General features: G+C 42.6%; 1 protein-coding gene across 2 annotated transcripts in view; it reads left to right on the top strand.

Annotated features, from left to right (window-relative positions):
* GCKR (glucokinase regulator) overlaps positions 1–11151 on the top strand; it is a 63520-nt gene extending 52369 nt beyond the window's left edge. For both annotated transcript variants that reach the window (XM_030198581.1, XM_030198580.1), the window contains 5 exons: positions 258–355; positions 2646–2729; positions 4626–4775; positions 9844–9978; positions 10778–11151. In XM_030198581.1, coding sequence (XP_030054441.1) covers positions 258–355; positions 2646–2729; positions 4626–4775; positions 9844–9978; positions 10778–10945 — 635 coding nt within the window. In that variant the 3' untranslated portion in view covers positions 10946–11151. The remainder of the gene's footprint in view (positions 1–257; positions 356–2645; positions 2730–4625; positions 4776–9843; positions 9979–10777) is intronic.
* The last annotated feature ends 6874 nt before the right edge of the window (positions 11152–18025 follow it).

Here is an 18025-nt window from a genome sequence, read left to right as displayed (position 1 = left end):
CCTGGAAAGGCATGAGCTAAATAAGTGAGCAGAAGTAAAAACCACTGGTGGTCAATTGTCCTCTTCATGGAGAAGGTTTGGGCATCTCAGTATTGAACCAATGTTTCAGCAAGACTGCCCTTTGCAATCCAGCTGGTGCTCTGCTGTGCAGGTTTGGGCTTTATTGTATAACTATATATTCATTGTATTTAAAAGCATATGTCTCATTAGCACCTGCATCATCACACTCTGAATGTTGGCCTTGTTTTGACTTTTAGATGAACTGCCAGAGATCGAGAAGTTGGCAGGTCTAGTGAAAGAAAAGACATCAAACTTCCAAGCTGTCTCCCATGCAACAGCCGGCCAGTGCCTTCCGGTAAATACTTAATCGTTGATATGGTTGAACCCCATTCATGTCCTCTTTGTTTAATTCTGTTAGCATAACTATACCAAACATAGAGACAACAATTTTCAAAACCCTTCTATTTGGGTTGGCTGAAAATTGACCACCCTTTTCCTGAGTAAAGGGATAAACAATGAACATAGGGATGAACAATTCATAAAGGACGACAAAAATGATAGCGGGGATGGGACAACTTCCCTATGAAGAAAGACTAAGGAGGCTAGGGCTTTTCAGCTTGGAGAAGAGACGGCTGAGGGGAGACATGATAGAGGTATATAAAATAATGAGTGGAGTGGAACAGGTGGATGTGAAGCGTCTGTTCACGCTTTCCAAAAATACTAGGACTAGGGGGCATGCGATTAAACTACAGTGTAGTAAATTTAAAACAAATAGGAGAAAAGTTTTCTTCACCCAACACATAATTAAACTCTGGAATTCGCTGCCGGTGAACATAGTGAAAGCAGTTAGCTTGGCAGAGTTTAAAAAGGGGTTAGACAGTTTTCTAAAGGACAAGTCCATAGACCGCTACTAAATGGACTTGAGAAAAATCCACAATTTTGGGAATAACTTGTATAAAATGTTTGCACATTTGGGTAGCTTGACAGGTGCCCTTGACCTGGATTGGCCGCTGTCAGGGACAGGATGCTGGGCTCGATGGACCTTTGGTCTTTTCCCAGTATGGCATTACTTATGTACTTAAGTGAGACTACTGCTAGGAGTCATGGTAACTACATGTGTTATACTTCACAGAAAATGTACCTGCAAAATCTCTACCTGGGTACCTTTATACCTATAAAAATGATTTATAACATTACCCTCCACAAGCATATGCAAATTTTCAAATATTCAAGTGTTGTAAGAAGAGCCCTGAAAGCTTTAACCACTATTGAGTCATAAGAACATAAGAATAGCAATACTGGGTTAGATCAATGGTTCATCTAGCCCAGTATCCTGCTTCCAACAGTGGTAAATCCAGGTCACAAGTACCTGGCAGAAACCCAAATAGTAGCAACATTCCATGCTACCAATCCTAGGGCAAGCAGTGGCCTCCCCCATGTCTATCTCAATAACCGACTATGAACTTTTCCTCCAGGAACTTGTACAAACCCTTTTTAAACCCAAATACGCTAACTGCTGTTACCACATCCTCTGGCATCAAGTTCCAGAGATGAACTATTCTTTGAGAGAAAAAATATATGTCCTCTATTTTGTTTTAAAAGTATTTCTATGTAATTTCATTGAGTGTCCGGCTTTATACTTTTTGAAAGAGTGAATAATTGATTCACTTTACTTGTTCTATACCACTCAGAATTTTATAGACCTCAATCATATCCCTCCTCAGCTGTCTCTTTTCCATTAAACCATATTTGTCTACGTGTTCAGTGATTTTATAATAGTTTCCACTATTTTACCTGGCACTGACATCAGGCTAACTGGTCTATAATTTCCCGGATCACCCCTGGAACCCTTTTTAAAAGTGCTACATCGTCCACCCTCCAATCTTTAGGCACTATGGATGATTTTAACGACAGGTTAACCTTCCATTGTCTCAGGTACAGACTCAGATTGTGAGCTCTTCAGGGACAGAAAAATACCTACTGTACCTGAACATACACTGCTTCAATAGCTTTTGGTCTTGCAGGAAGTATATAAGAAATTAAAATAAAGAAATAAGTAACATCTCTTCAGAAATACAGATAATTAAATTTGACTAAGCAAGGAGGCAGGGATTGTTTAGGCTGCCAACTGAATTATTTGAGGAGCTATGCTATTTCTAGGTTATGCATTCATTAGTGTTCATTCAGACACTCGGCATGCCTTTTAACACACACAATATTAACCTACTAATTAATACAAGTAAAAATGATTTGTGCATGTTAAAAAGTTCTAACAAATGCTTTAAAAATTCTTATTGACAGAAATAGTTGAAACAAACAAAAAAATGCCCCCAAATCAGGAGAAAGTCCAAAAAAATTAAAAACAAACCAACATTTGTTGTCCCTGTACATCCCTGCCTGTTAGTATACCTGCTTAAGGGCCTAACATCAGAACTTATTTGTAACCCAGGGGCATTCTTATAGCCATGTTTGGGGTTTTTTTTTTTTTGTTATTTTACTACATCAGGAACCAGAAAGCAGATAGGATGGGGGCTGCAGGCAGCAATGACAGTCCAAAAAGGGAGCTGACTGTGGACAGACTAAGAGACAATGCTTTTTATGACTATTCTCTCTGTCTTTTGTCTGTCCTTTCTCTTTTCCTCCAGAACTCCATCAAGAAGCTTTTCCCCAATATCATCAGCATAACATGGCCCATTTTATTTCTAGAGTATGAAGGGAACTTTATCCAGGTGAGAAAAATGCGTCACGCACAGAAATACACTGAAGCAAGGCTTTGGGTTTTTATGGGCTTTGGAGATGGAATTAATATTTTTGCAGGACTTGGCTTGTGTTCATGTAATGGTATTAGAAACCTTCAAGAGGATGCTGAAAACTTAGGAGTCCTTTTACAAAACTGTGGTAAAAGGACCCCTGCGGTGGTGTCAGTACACGTCTTTGCCATGCATCAAGGCCCCCTTTTACCACAACAGGTAAAAAAATTTTTTTAAATAGAAATGCCGTGTGGCCATTTCCTGGGGATAAGGGCTCCCATGCTAACCTGGCGGTAACTGGATATCATATGGTGCTGCCCGATTACTGCTGGGTAAGCCCCTGATGCTAAATAAAAAACATTTTCAAGCACCAGAAATGGTGTGTGGCACACACCGGAACTACTGCTGGGCTCCTGCGGTAGCCCAGTGGTAGGGCCGACTTGCTGCATGCCATTGACATGGTAGCCCTACTGTGGCTTTGTTAACAGGCCCCATAGAGAGTAATATTTAGAGGGTACTCTGATATGGCATATGTCATGACGGAAATTGTAAGCCACATGGAGCCTGCAAATAGGTGGGAAAATGTGGGATACAAATGCAATAAATAAATAAATAAATATTTGGTCTACAGTGGTCAACATTTTTTAAGCCTCAGACAGCTGTAGACAGAACTAAGCCCAGATAGTTAACGCTGGGCTATTTGCAACTTTCTTTAAAATAGTCCCCTTGTTTTCTAACTCCTGTTATTCTATCTTATCTGTTTAAATGTTTCATCTTTGCTTACCCCCTATGCTGTCTATTAAAATGTTTTATTGTGTATTGTGTTGACACTGTAATGTAGCCTACTATGCCATACTTTGCATTTATTTATTAAAAACTTACTATACCACATTTAGCTGCTGCATTGCAGATCAAAGCAATTTACAATCTAAAATCTACATAAAAGTAAAGAACTCCAGTTAATTATAATAGGAAAGTAAAATCACTCATCCAAAGTAAAACAGATACAAAATATACAAACATTGTGTTGTTTGAATATTTTTACTGTTGTAATTGTCTATTGCTTATGTTTGACTTATTCTTGAGGTACACTACCTTGAGTTAATTCCTTCAAAAAGGCGGTAAATAAATCCTAATTAATAAAATATATATATATATGGGTATGTGCACTCACCCAGAAGTTAACAGGGCAGCGTCCAATATTCAAACCAGTGCCTATATAGCTTGATGGATAACATTTGGACAAACTTTATGCTCTATCCTCTTACAGAGCCAGTTAGTGGACTGAATATCACCTCTACCCAGTTAAGTGCCATTGAATATCAGCAGATTTAACACGTGATTTAATCAGGCAGAAGGCTCTCCTGCCTGGTTAAATCACGTTGAATATCGACCCTGTATTTTTTGGGCTGGCCTTCTTCCGGTCATATGTACCTTGAGTGAATTCCTTCAAAAAGGCAGTAAATAAATCCTAATAAATAAATAAATAGAATGGTGCAGGAGCATATAGCAGTTGAAGAATCCTGATTAATTTTTGTCATTATTTGTAGAATGTGTGCTTGTTGTTTTTATTATTTCATGGTATACTGAATTGATATTTTCACAGCTGGATCGCTTTTTGTAAACCGCTCTGGTTGGTTCCTATTAGAAGGCTGGTGTATCAAATGACACACGTATAAATAGATAGATCCCTTCACTTTTCCTATAATTGCCAAGGATCATTTCAGAATGGAGAGGATGAGTGAGGCAGGGGAGGGGGCATGATGCCAATGATTCCTCACGTCTTTCCTGAAGATTCCTTGGAAGGATGGAAGTGGAGTCAGCTCCTCACTGGGAGATTTTATAACTCCTCTGTTTTCTTTCTTGGTTGTACAGATATTTCAGAGGGAGTTAAGCACCAAATGGATCCTGAACACTGTCAGTACCGGAGCCCATGTACTTAAGGGGAAAATCTATCGCAACTATATGGTTGACTTCAAAGTCAGTAACGCCAAGCTGTTCCAGAGAGCAGTCTCTGTCGTGCAGGTATCCTTCAGCTCAGATTAAAGCTTTGATCAACCAATCCTGGGAGAGAATAAGAGCGAGGTTCTCTCCTTAACCAGGGGCATAGCCAGACTTCGGCAGGAGGGGAGTCCAGAGCCCGAGGTGAGGGGGCACATTTTAGCCCCCCGCACCACCATTTTTAACCCCACACCCTGCCATTTTTGACCCCTCCCACCGCCACCACCACCTTTGACCCCCCCCTGGCGCCAACCCTTTCAACCCCCTCTTCCCGCTGCCGCCAACCCTCCCCTGCCACTGCCGCTGTCAGGTACCTTTGCTGGCTGGGGTCCCCAACCCCCGTCAGCCGAAGTCCTCTTCTCCGGTGCAGCCGCATTGCTGATCTGCAAGGGCAGGCTTCTGTTTCTGTGAGTCTAACGTGCAGGACGTCAGACTCACAGAAACAGAAGCCTGCCCTTGCAGATCAGCAACGCAACCGCGCCAGAGAAGAGGACTTCGGCTGGCGGGAGTTGGGGGCCCCACCAGCAAAGGTACCCGACGGCGGCGGCGGCAGGGGAGGGTTGGCAGTAGGAGGGGGGGTCGAAGGGGTTGGCGACGGGGGGCCAGAGCCAAATCTACAGGGGCCCATGCCCCCGTGGCCCCACGTAGCTACGCCCCTGTCCTTAACATATTCAGTTCAGATTTACCATGTCTATAATAAATGCCATGATGAATTTAAGCTTTGTGGTCCTTACAACAGATCTCATACCTCTATTGCAGATACTGTTGTCTGTCAGGTCTATTTTCCTGCATTAAACACCTCCCTCAGCCATTTCCTTCATGTGCCTAGGTCCCTCTCTTCTCTCTCCTGTTTAAACAAATGAAATATCTTAACCGATGTTTTAAAAACCATTTGTTGTAAGACATAGTTCTTCATTTGAGCAGTAGGGATCACAGAGGAATCACCGCAACCATAAGGAATTACACTTCTTTTTGGAAACACCAGGACAAGGGCTGTCTGCTGAAATCAGGGTGGGGAATCTCCAGTCCACATCTGACTTCTCAACACAGCTGTTTGCGACACAAGCTCTCGCTCTCTTTCCACTGTGCGCTTGCTCCTCCCCTGGCCCGCCTCCCCCCCCCCCCCCCCAATCAGATCTTCACAGTGGGAGCAGAACAGGAGCTTTGGTTGTATCTCTCTCTCCAATCTCAATCCACCCCACACACACCAAATCACAGTCTCATAACCAGAGCTGGCCCAATGCTGGCACTGCTCCCCGCCACTCTGGCCTCATCTGCTGAATTCCCCAGTTTCAAATCCCATGGCTCAACACAACCTATTGCAATGTAAGCAGAACAAAAATAATTTTTTTTAAAGCCTGGCTCACTTTTTTAAAAATCCATATGAATAGGTAGTACACTGGCAGGCCCTCGCTTGAAGGGAGATACTGCTGCTGACTGTGCTCATGAAATTCTCAAGGGGAGGGAAGATCCTGCCATACTCATTAAATCCTCCCCTGCATACTGGTGACACAACTCTCTGAAGGTTTCTTGGTCACTACTGTGGCCCATCATACACAAAAGCTTCTCTACCCCTGGTTTAAATGAAGATGCTTTGTAACATAGGTTGGTATTAGTGGGCCTGCATATTGAGATCTAGTTCTCTCTGCTTAGCAGCCAGTGCATCACATACTCACAGCTAGCTATTACACTCACGACTCAGATATCCGTGGACTCAGATTGCTCATCTAGACTATCATAGATACAGTCAGCAATGTCTTATCAAGGTTTTCCTGCTCTGTTCAGTTGTCTTACCTATTCAGTGGACTTTAAAATATGGACCTCCTAATGTTTTCATAAACTAATTTAACAAGTGGCTTCTGAAAGCCCTTTCTGATAGCATTAGATATCCTGTCCACAGTACTATATCTCATACTCCATGTTGTGTTAGGATTCCTGTGAGTATATGCTGGAACAGTGCAGAGAGGACGTTGGTCTCAGGGATGGCCCAAGCTATAGATGTGAGTCTTGCCCACTGGTGCACTTCAACCTGCCTGTTTCACCACTGCCGGTGAGAAGAGATGGTGAGCAGGGAGCAGTTTTTGCACCCCTCCATATTTGCGCCCTGTGCAGCCATACCATTCACACAGCCCTTGGTATGGCGCTAGTTGGACTCGATTAGGACTTCACATACATGTAAGTTTAGCTATCACATGCACCATAGTATAACAAGTACAGTATGTAGAGTTGCAGGGCTGTGCCAAGGGTCTCTGGCGCCCCCCTGCAGACTATCAGCTGGTGCCCCCCCCCCCCCCATGTGGCACAAGATGCAAAGGAAATACAGTGGGGGAAATAAGTATTTGATCCCTTGCTGATTTTGTAAGTTTGCCCACTGACAAAGACATGAGCAGCCCATAATTGAAGGGTAGGTTATTGGTAACAGTGAGAGATAGCACATCACAAATTAAATCCGGAAAATCACATTGTGGAAAGTATATGAATTTATTTGCATTCTGCAGAGGGAAATAAGTATTTGATCCCCCACCAACCAGTAAGAGATCTGGCCCCTACAGACCAGGTAGATGCTCCAAATCAACTCGTTACCTGCATGACAGACAGCTGTCGGCAATGGTCACCTGTATGAAAGACACCTGTCCACAGACTCAGTGAATCAGTCAGACTCTAACCTCTACAAAATGGCCAAGAGCAAGGAGCTGTCTAAGGATGTCAGGGACAAGATCATACACCTGCACAAGGCTGGAATGGGCTACAAAACCATCAGTAAGACGCTGGGCGAGAAGGAGACAACTGTTGGTGCCATAGTAAGAAAATGGAAGAAGTACAAAATGACTGTCAATCGACAAAGATCTGGGGCTCCACGCAAAATCTCACCTCGTGGGGTATCCTTGATCATGAGGAAGGTTAGAAATCAGCCTACAACTACAAGGGGGGAACTTGTCAATGATCTCAAGGCAGCTGGGACCACTGTCACCACGAAAACCATTGGTAACACATTACGACATAACGGATTGCAATCCTGCAGTGCCCGCAAGGTCCCCCTGCTCCGGAAGGCACATGTGACGGCCCGTCTGAAGTTTGCCAGTGAACACCTGGATGATGCCGAGAGTGATTGGGAGAAGGTGCTGTGGTCAGATGAGACAAAAATTGAGCTCTTTGGCATGAACTCAACTCGCCGTGTTTGGAGGAAGAGAAATGCTGCCTATGACCCAAAGAACACCGTCCCCACTGTCAAGCATGGAGGTGGAAATGTTATGTTTTGGGGGTGTTTCTCTGCTAAGGGCACAGGACTACTTCACCGCATCAATGGGAGAATGGATGGGGCCATGTACCGTACAATTCTGAGTGACAACCTCCTTCCCTCCGCCAGGGCCTTAAAAATGGGTTGTGGCTGGGTCTTCCAGCACGACAATGACCCAAAACATACAGCCAAGGCAACAAAGGAGTGGCTCAGGAAGAAGCACATTAGGGTCATGGAGTGGCCTAGCCAGTCACCAGACCTTAATCCCATTGAAAACTTATGGAGGGAGCTGAAGCTGCGAGTTGCCAAGCGACAGCCCAGAACTCTTAATGATTTAGAGATGATCTGCAAAGAGGAGTGGACCAAAATTCCTCCTGACATGTGTGCAAACCTCATCATCAACTACAGAAGACGTCTGACCGCTGTGCTTGCCAACAAGGGTTTTGCCACCAAGTATTAGGTCTTGTTTGCCAGAGGGATTAAATACTTATTTCCCTCTGCAGAATGCAAATAAACTCATATACTTTCCACAATGTGATTTTCCGGATTTAATTTGTGATGTGCTATCTCTCACTGTTACCAATAACCTACCCTTCAATTATGGGCTGCTCATGTCTTTGTCAGTGGGCAAACTTACAAAATCAGCAAGGGATCAAATACTTATTTCCCCCACTGTAGGAGCTGAAAGATGGAGTGCATCTTTGTGGGATTGCTGAACAAATAAAGGGTTTACAACCACTTAGCTTTTCGTGCTTTCATGTTCACGAAATTGGTAATTAAATCTTTGATATCTAACTGGGCACATATATCATTCTTAATAGCAATCATGGCAAGGCTTACAAGCCTTTCTTGAAAAATACTTGATCGCAAATAATTTTTTATGATTTTTAACTGTGAAAATGATCGCTAGCACTGACTCTAAAGTTTAGCAATTTCATTAAAGCAAAATGTATTTTCACATATCACAAACTCTTTACTCTTCCTATCCAAGGAGAATGTTTTATATAAAAACAAACACCAAAAAAAAGCAATCAGATTTTCACTTACCAGCTCTTTAAACACTAAACAGTCAGCTAAACTTCTTTAAACTACTGTTGGAACCATCAGCCAATGAAATGGCTTTTAGCTCTAGCTATCTCAGGTTACCTGATAATTATGCACACATCATTGCAGTCATCTTGCCCTCCTCTCGGTGTACATGCTCAGAAAAACTTTGAACCACTTACAGATTCTAACAATTACACTATTTATTTTTTATTTCTCCCCAGTCTCACTTGCACACCTCCCTCCAAACCTGTTCTCTTTAATTTGAATGTTGTTCAAGCTCACCCTGACTAAGGAGTTCTTCCCACACCAAAGACATATATAGCACTCGTTGTATTCTTTCAAACAACTTCAGCAGAGCCTGCCTGCCTCAGTGAGCACTGCTCCTTGAAGAGGGGAGGGCAGGGGAGAGAGGAGAATCACAACTTCAGGTAAAAGATTTTGCAACTGAGCGGACCTCAGGCGCCCTCCAGAGGTCGGTGCCCCCCTGCAGTGCTTACCTCACTTACTGTGTTGGCACGGCCCTGTAGAGTTGTCTTGACATACGACTATATTTTCCTTTATATATCTCATCTGCGTAAGTAAATCACATACTCATAGAATCTGTTTGTTTGAGGTACATTTACAGATTGTGTGCTCACATATTACTATTAGTACAGTACATGCTCTTAATATGCCAAATATTTCATCTGCATTTGAAATAGTACATCACATCCTCATTCTCTGCTAGATATTTTCCAATATAGGTAAAGTACATCAAATCGAACTGCACAGAAGACTCAGTCTACTGTCCTTCTTTCTTCTCCACAGCGCTTGACAGAACAATCTCAGCCCCGATGCATAGAAACCCTCTTGCAATCCATTTATGGCCCCGAGATGCTGACAGACCAGATCAGAAGCTTACCAATTTCCAAACATGTTGAGGCAGCATCAGTTAAGGACAAGGTAAAAACAGTTCCATCCTTCTCTCCATTTCCATCAATTTTTCTCTCATACCCTTGTATGATATCTTTCTCTACTCACGTATCCATTTCTTTCAATGCCGCTTCAGTTCCTTACATTTTCTGCCATCCTCATGTACCCTTTTCTCCACAGTTTCTCCTGTTTTTGACACAGTTATTTTCCCTGTTCTTTAACTTTGTACAAAGATCTGGTGCCATAAGTCCTCATTTGCAAGTATTTGGGGACTTTGCCCCTATTTTAACCCCTTCCCTTTTCTAGATCCCAGTGATCATGGGCCTGGAATCCATCTGCTAGGTGTTAAAGCTTTCTCCACAGCATCTCCAGGCCCAGAAGTGGGCCACCGCCACATCTGCCCCCCCCCCACCCCCCGCAGCCACTACCAGCTCCCCTCTGCTGCCCTCCTGCCGCCACTGCCGTCCCCTGCCGCCTTCCCCCCCCCCCCCCGCCGCCATGAAGGTACCTTGGCTGGCGGGGTTGGGGACCCCCACCAGCCAAACTGGGGGTCCCAGAGCCAATTGGGGGCCAGGCCCCCCCACAGCTACGCCACTGGTTGCAAAGTGATCTTTTTGGGCCCCAGGTGCCAGTTCTTGGTTTATATAATATGACTAACAATTTTAGCTGGAAGAAAGATAAGCAGGCGAAATAAAAGTATAAGTGTTTGATCTAACACACCATAAGGATTAGCTGGTGCACTGGCTGGCTTTTCATTTATAGCAATGTAAAATTATAGTAAAGAAAGTGGTGTACCTCTTCTAACTATTTCCCTTCTGGTTCTCTATAGGTGGTGCCTGTGGCCATTGTAAGCATGCTACGCAGTTGTACAGTTCATGAAGCTAAGTCTCGCCTGGATGCCTATCCATCCATCCGTGCTGCAATTGACGCATCAATTAATGCTCCAGGTCGCAAGAGGGGCGCAGAGAGTTCTGAGGCTGCAGGGCAGAACAAATAGGATGCTTGAGAAGAACAACCCTATAGCACTAGCAGAATGGCTTACATCATCTTCTATGTGTGACTGTCTTATTTGACAGCTCTGAATCCTGACAGGAAGACATATTTGTATGGTTGAATTGCACAATTAAGGTCTATTTTTCTGTTTATTATTTTTATAGTGATGCACTTTGAATTCTTAAATAAAATTTACTATGTACCACTGGACTGGTTTGACTTCCAGATTTTCTAAGGTGGTGGTGGTCCGGTCACCTCCTGAACACAGGGTGAATTTCATGGCTTGTCATAAGATAAGTTGGGGCTGGTGAGATAATGAGGAAAGATGGAATGTATGACCTTCATTGTATTTAGCAGAGACTGGGCACAGACAGGGCAGACGGATAACCCAAACATCTATTTGTACATCTTCAGTCCAGTGGTGCTTCAAGAAAAACGGAACAGCTCCCTCTGCAGGGGAACAGGAGAACGGATGTATAAAGAATGAGGGCAGATCCCTGGCAGTCGTACAATTGTTACAGACTCCTAAAGAGAAGGGGAACTGTTCCTAGCTAATTGCCAGCCATGCAACTTGATCATGGAAACCAGGTTAGGAAAGAAACTATGGAACACACAATTTCACTAAGGTTAGAAATAAAGATTAATAAATAAATTAAAATATGAATATAAAAAAGAGTATTAAAAAGTATATAAAATAATGAGTGGAGTGGAACAGGTGGATGTGAAACGTCTGTTCATGCTTTCCAAAAATACTAGGACTAGGGGGCATGCGATGAAACTACAGTGTAGTAAATTTAAAACAAATCTGAGAAAATGTTTCTTCACCCAACGCATAATTAAACTCTGGAATTCGTTGCCGGAGAACGTGGTGAAGGCGGTTAGCTTGGCAGAGTTTAAAAAGGGGTTAGATGGTTTCCTAAAGGACAAGTCCATAAACCACTACTAAATGGACTTGGGAAAAATCCACAATTCCAGGAATAACATGTATAGAATGTTTGTACGTTTGGGAAGCTTGCCAGGTGCCCTTGGCTTGGATTGGCCGCTGTCGGGGACAGGATGCTGGGCTCGATGGACCCTTGGTCTTTTCCCAGTGTGGCATTACTTATGTACTTAAAGCGATACCTTTCTCTTGGACTAACTTAGGGGGTCTTTTACTAAGGTGTAATAGTGTTTTTAGTCATGGGCATCTCAGCATTTAGCGCTAGCTGATTTGTAATGCAAGCTAAAAATGCTAGCGCACCTTAGTAAAAAAAACTCCTTAATATATTCTTGACTAGCTTTTGGGAGCTAAAACCTCCTTCCTCAAGCCAGGACATCATAAACCAAAAATGACAATATTAGAATATATAAGTGACCATAAAAGCATTCTAATGATAGCCTGAAGGGGAAAAGGTGTTGGGGAGGGTTGGGAAAAGAGGGAGAAAATGGATGTCTGATCAGAAGGTGACAAAGCAGTATAACGTTATGTTTTATAATGTGTTAAAATACCCATATCTTTGTTCATTTTGAAATGAACAAATGACCTGAGTGACACCTCTGTAGGACAGCATTTTACCAGACCAGAGCACTGCACTAATGATTTCAAAACCATCCAGAAACATATAACCTTTGAAGTTAAAATTATTAAATATTTTGGCATCCACCAGACAGGACTTAAATATCTGGGTTTCCTATCACATTATAAACTATAAAATTATACTGCTTTGTCACCCTCTATCCATCTCTTCCTGTTTCTAACACCCCCTCCCTACCCACCCCTACCTCCCCCATGAGGCTGTCATTGGAATGCAAATATATTCCGACATATGTCATCATTTGCTCATTTCTGAATTTCTGATCCGAAGAAGAAGGGTTATCTTCGAAAGCTCATCAAAAAAATTTCTTAAGCTAGTCCAATAAAAAAAAGGTATCAGCTTATTTTCTTCTCTTTGAAATGAACAAGAAAGGACTTTATCTGATCATTTAAACTTCAAAAGACATTCCTGGGTTGTTTTAAAGTTCCCTGCTAGTATCCCCATAGCAAGCTCATTGATGCAGTGTTCTGGTCACAAGAAGTGCTCCCCCCCACAGCGGTGTCACCTTGATTTGTCTAGGGGGCAATTTCACCAAATGGGTTAGTTCAGCACATGCCATGGCAGGAGTGAACCTCACTCCTAAGCCACAGAATGTGGAATATGACCTCAATCTCTCAAATTTACAGCTAATGCTCGCCTTTGCTTTGATGTGATGTCTCTGTGAATTGATTCTTGTCTTTAACATCTGTCCTGTCTCCCCAGTGTAGCATCTTTCTTCACATTTTCTGCACTGAATAATATCCACTACATTAGAGGAGGCGCATGGGTAGGATAAGGTAATAGAATGATGTCAGTATCACAGGAGAGATTTGAGCGATAAGAATAGCTGAGAGTCTTTGATTACACTGAGAATGAAAGTCTGTTGACCAATTGGGAGATCAATACCCTCAAAAGTTAATACTGGTGGCAAAAGAGTCATCACTGTTTTTTAACCCATAAGATATTGGATTTGGATGCATTTAATCTATTAGAGTTTAGGGATCCTTTTACCAAACAGCGGTAAAAATGGCTTTAGCGTGCCCTTAAGCAGGTCATTCCCACGCACTAAGGTCATTTTTACCACTGGGACAAAATGGCCGATTTTCAGACTGTTTCAATAATGGCCTCAAGCTAATGTTCACATTTAGCGTGTGGCCATTAGCATGTGAGCCCCTACCTCCGCCTATTTTGTAGGTGGTATAGACTCAAGCACTAAACCTGCGCTAATCAGCAGCGGCAGTGCAGCTGCACTAACCAAATAGCACAGAACACGCCTACTCTCTACCCCCAGACATGCCCCCATGCCAAAAAAATAATATTTTTAGCACATGGGTAGTGTGCACCCATGACAAAATTACCATGGGCGCCTCAGCACGCCCCATAGTACAGCATTTTTTGCTGCGGTAAGCATATGTTAGTGCTTCGATTCCCACTGCAGCTCCTTGTGACTCTGGGCAAGTCACTTAACCCTCCATTGCCCCTGGTACAAAATAAGTACCTGAATATATGTAAACCGCTTTGAATGTGGTTGCAAAAACCTCAGAAAGGCGGTATATCAAGTCCCATTTCCCTTCCCTTCCCTTACTGCAGTGTTGTAAAAGGGCCCCACAGAATACAAACAGGCACGTATCCTCTCGTTATGAGTCCTCTGTTTTGTAGGAGTGAAGAGGGAAGGAGGGGATTTTTCATCGACTTTCATTTCATTCAGGTTTGTGTCATTTTACTGTGTTTTAGTATGAAACAATGCCCTCGAAAACATAGCACATGCTACACAGGTTATATCATTTGCTGTGTGTTATGTTGTTTTAACATGTTCATTAGCATGTGCCACACAAAACAGCATGCACTACAATGGCGCAAAAGTGAACAGAATACTACCTTGGAGTATATTTGCACATTTTCAGCATGCATTATATAACAAAAACTAGGCTTCCTAATTAAAGTACATAGAGCTTAAATATAAATGTTAAATATGGAGCAAGGACTGGGCCTTGGGAAATTCCCCGTTCCAATTCCCAAGAATATAAAAATGATTTCCCAACATTGTCTTTTGATTTCTTTCTTTCAAGAATGGTATTAAACCAATTCACCACATGACCCTGTATTCCCATCCTCTGCATAGGATTTAACAGAATAGTACAATCATCTGTGCCAAAGACTGACAACAGATACAGGAGAATGACTGCTGAGTGTCAGCTCCTATCAAAGCCCCATCGTAAATCATTCAACTGAGCCAATAAGATGTTTCTGCACTGAATTTAGGTCAAAATCCTAATTTATAACAGACAATAAAATTCCTGTCCTCTGGGATTTGTCAGACATCCTGCTAATATCGGTTCAATCAATTTTTCCAAAGAGGGTACATTTGCCGCTGGCCTTTAATTAACAATTTGGACAGTTTATTCAGTAAAGATCTAATGATGGTGTCTTTTAATCTGCCTGGTAGAAACCCTACCTTAAGAGGAACATTTATCAGGCGGTTCATTCTCACAAATACAGCCTCTCTACATTTCTTCAGCACCAAGGAGAGGGCAAGGATCAAGGGAATTGCTCAAGGTCTTAAAGCAATCAAGAATGTTTTCTATTTCCATCAAAGATAATGCGTCAAAAGATGATACAACTTGTGAGAGGCTGACATCTTCTGCCTGAATATCGGTGAAGAGGAATTGCTCCAAGGCCCTTCTGATCTTCTGTACTTTATCCACACACACACAAAAACAAATCAGCAAATTTATCAAACTAATGTTTCCATCTTCTGTTGCTCCCAAAGACTCTGAGGAATACAGACAGTATAACGTTACCAATTTCAGGATGGGCATTAAACTATCCTGCTATGATCAATAGCAGATTTTATGAAGCATTTATATAATGAAATAGTTAAACTGCAAAGTTAAGCAGCAGCTGTCAGCATTCCAGATACACTGCAGTTAGAGAAAATGAATTTACGTAGTGTCCCTGCTGTGCAATGCAGATTATAGAAAGCATTTACATAAAGCAGATTAATATAGGAACATAGATGGTAGTAGAAGGGTAATACCATTATAGCACTGTGAAAATGACTTTTAGAAAACCAGATCATTTATTTATAGACCAAAGTATGTCTGGAAAATGATTACAAGATTAAGGAGAAAAATAATGCAGATGGCTTGCATCGGTCTTGACGACTTTCTCCTGACAGGGTGGCAATCACGTGTCTTACAACAAAACAAAAACCAACATACGCTGGAAGAAGGGGTGATAGGATGTGGGGGCTAGGGGTAGATGCAGGAGTAAGCTAAGGAACAAAACAAAAAGCACCAAGGGCCTTCAAAAAAAGGGGAATAAAGTCTTTAATCATATACGTTGATGATACAATCCTTGAATGGACCCGACACAGTCCGTGTTTTGGCGCCCAGCGCCTGCGTCAGGGGTCGCAAGTAATAGCTGACAGCATGCGGCAGTATTGTGAGAACAATTCAATTTCGAGAAATAATATACTGCAACACCGTATGATCCCCTTCACTCAAAATAAAATGATATTTTGATTGAACAACCGCAATCCTTCAGTCGCAGACTCAATCAAGTTGGGTCCATTCAAGCATTGTATCATCAACGTATATGATTAAAGACTTTATTCCCCTTTTTTTGAAGGTCCTTGGTGTTTTTTGTTTTGTTTCTGTTTTTTTGTGCTTTGCTCCCTCTCTCTGTTATACTGGAGTAAGCTAAGGAAACATTTCTTTACAGAAAGAATGGTGGCTATGTGGAAAAGCCTCCTTGTGGAGCTGATGGAGATAAGGACAATATCTGAATTCATGAATACATGGGACAAGCCCTGAGGATCTCTGAGGGAAAGAGATTATAGAAATTATTAGTTGATGTGGATTAACAGGCTGTATGGTCTTTTATCTGCTGACATTTTCTACCATATGCATAGTTAGAGGTGGGCATGGAGGGATGGCATCCTCCCCAAATGTTGTGAGTACTATTCTGCCCTCCTATGGCAAAAGGAAGCAACATAGATACATAAAATCAGCATATAACTTTCCTCTAACCGCCCAACATGGCCATGTTTCACCCTCTCAAGAGCTGTGTCAGGGGCTTAACATGAAACTGTAAGATAAATACATAAAAGGCCATCAGATAATATGATATTAAAAAAAAACCTATAATTTGATACACCTTAAATATGTAGAACAACTACAAGCAACAGCAATTCATACATAGGCACAAAAGCAAAAAAACAGCATTACATACCCAGCTGAAGTCCATTGTTTTCCCTGTCTGGATAGTGCTAAAAATATAAATAATTAAATCAATTTAAAAGATCACACAAAACTGCAAAAAAATGCCTCAGTATAACAAAATAAGAACAAAAGAATATATCAGAAATTGATTACTCATCAGTGTAGCACAGAGAATAAGGCTCACAGCAACCCTTTGACAAGAGACATTTGCGTAGGTGGGGGAGATTCAGACTGGGGATCTGACAGAGAAATGCATGGAAAATGGGAGAGAGGGTGGGAAAATAGAGGAAGAATTGTTGGACATGGGGTGGAGGGGAGGGAGGGAAAGAGGTGCTGCACATGGGGGAGGCAAGAGAGAAGGTTAATTGTTGGCTATGGACAAGGAAGGAAGAGATGCTTCATAGGATGTGAGGGAAGAGAAAGATGTGGAGTGGGGTGGGAGGGGATGCTGCTTGGGGTGGGGGAGAGGGAGAACTGTTGGATGTGGGATGGGAGGGAGAGAGGCTGCACAGAGAGGAGAGGGTTAAGAGAGGGAGAAATGTTGGACAGGGGGATAGAGGGAAGGCAGGGAGAGATGCTGCACAGGGGCAGGAGAGAGAGAGAGAGAACTTTTGGACATGGGGTGGGAAAGAGAGAGGAAGACACATCAGGCTCAAATTGCTGGACTTCAAACATGCTGCATAGAGAGGAGGGAGGAAGAAAGTAGATATGATGGACCCAGGGCATAAGGAAGGGAGAGAGGGTAGAGGGAAAAGGTTGGACATGGGGATGGAGGAGAGGAAGGGAGAGATGCACAGGAGGAGAAAAAGGGAGATGTTGGACCAGGGGTAGAAGGGAGAGAGGGAGAGATGCTGCACAATGTAAGGGAGGGGAGAAATGCTAGACCATGGGGGAGGAAACAGGAAGGAAGGGACAGGAAGATTATGGGGAGGGGAGAAGAGGAAGGGACAATGAAATGTCAGGCTACAAGGGGAGAAAGAGGGAGCAGCTGCTGGGCCAGAAGGGTGGAGGGAGGAAGATGCAGAGATGATGGAACTATGTGGGAGAGGCCAAAGGAAGGGGTGCACAGAAATGAATGAGAAGAGGATGGTGATTACAGGGAGTAGAAATATTGTAATGGGGAGTTGATTAAAGATGAAACGGAATAGAAGTCTGGAGGATGAAGTGATAAGGGGAATGGGTGAGAGAAGGAGAGGGAATTTGATAGGTAGCTGAAAAGTAAAAAAAAAAAAATAAGTATGAGAAAGAGGGTGACATTCAAGGAAACAGAAAGGCAGTAAAGAAAAAAAAAGAGGAAAGAGCTAAAAA

Source organism: Microcaecilia unicolor, chromosome 3, assembly GCF_901765095.1.
Source record: "Microcaecilia unicolor chromosome 3, aMicUni1.1, whole genome shotgun sequence".
Lineage (NCBI taxonomy): Eukaryota > Metazoa > Chordata > Amphibia > Gymnophiona > Siphonopidae > Microcaecilia > Microcaecilia unicolor.
This window is presented reverse-complemented; position numbering and strand designations above follow the sequence as displayed.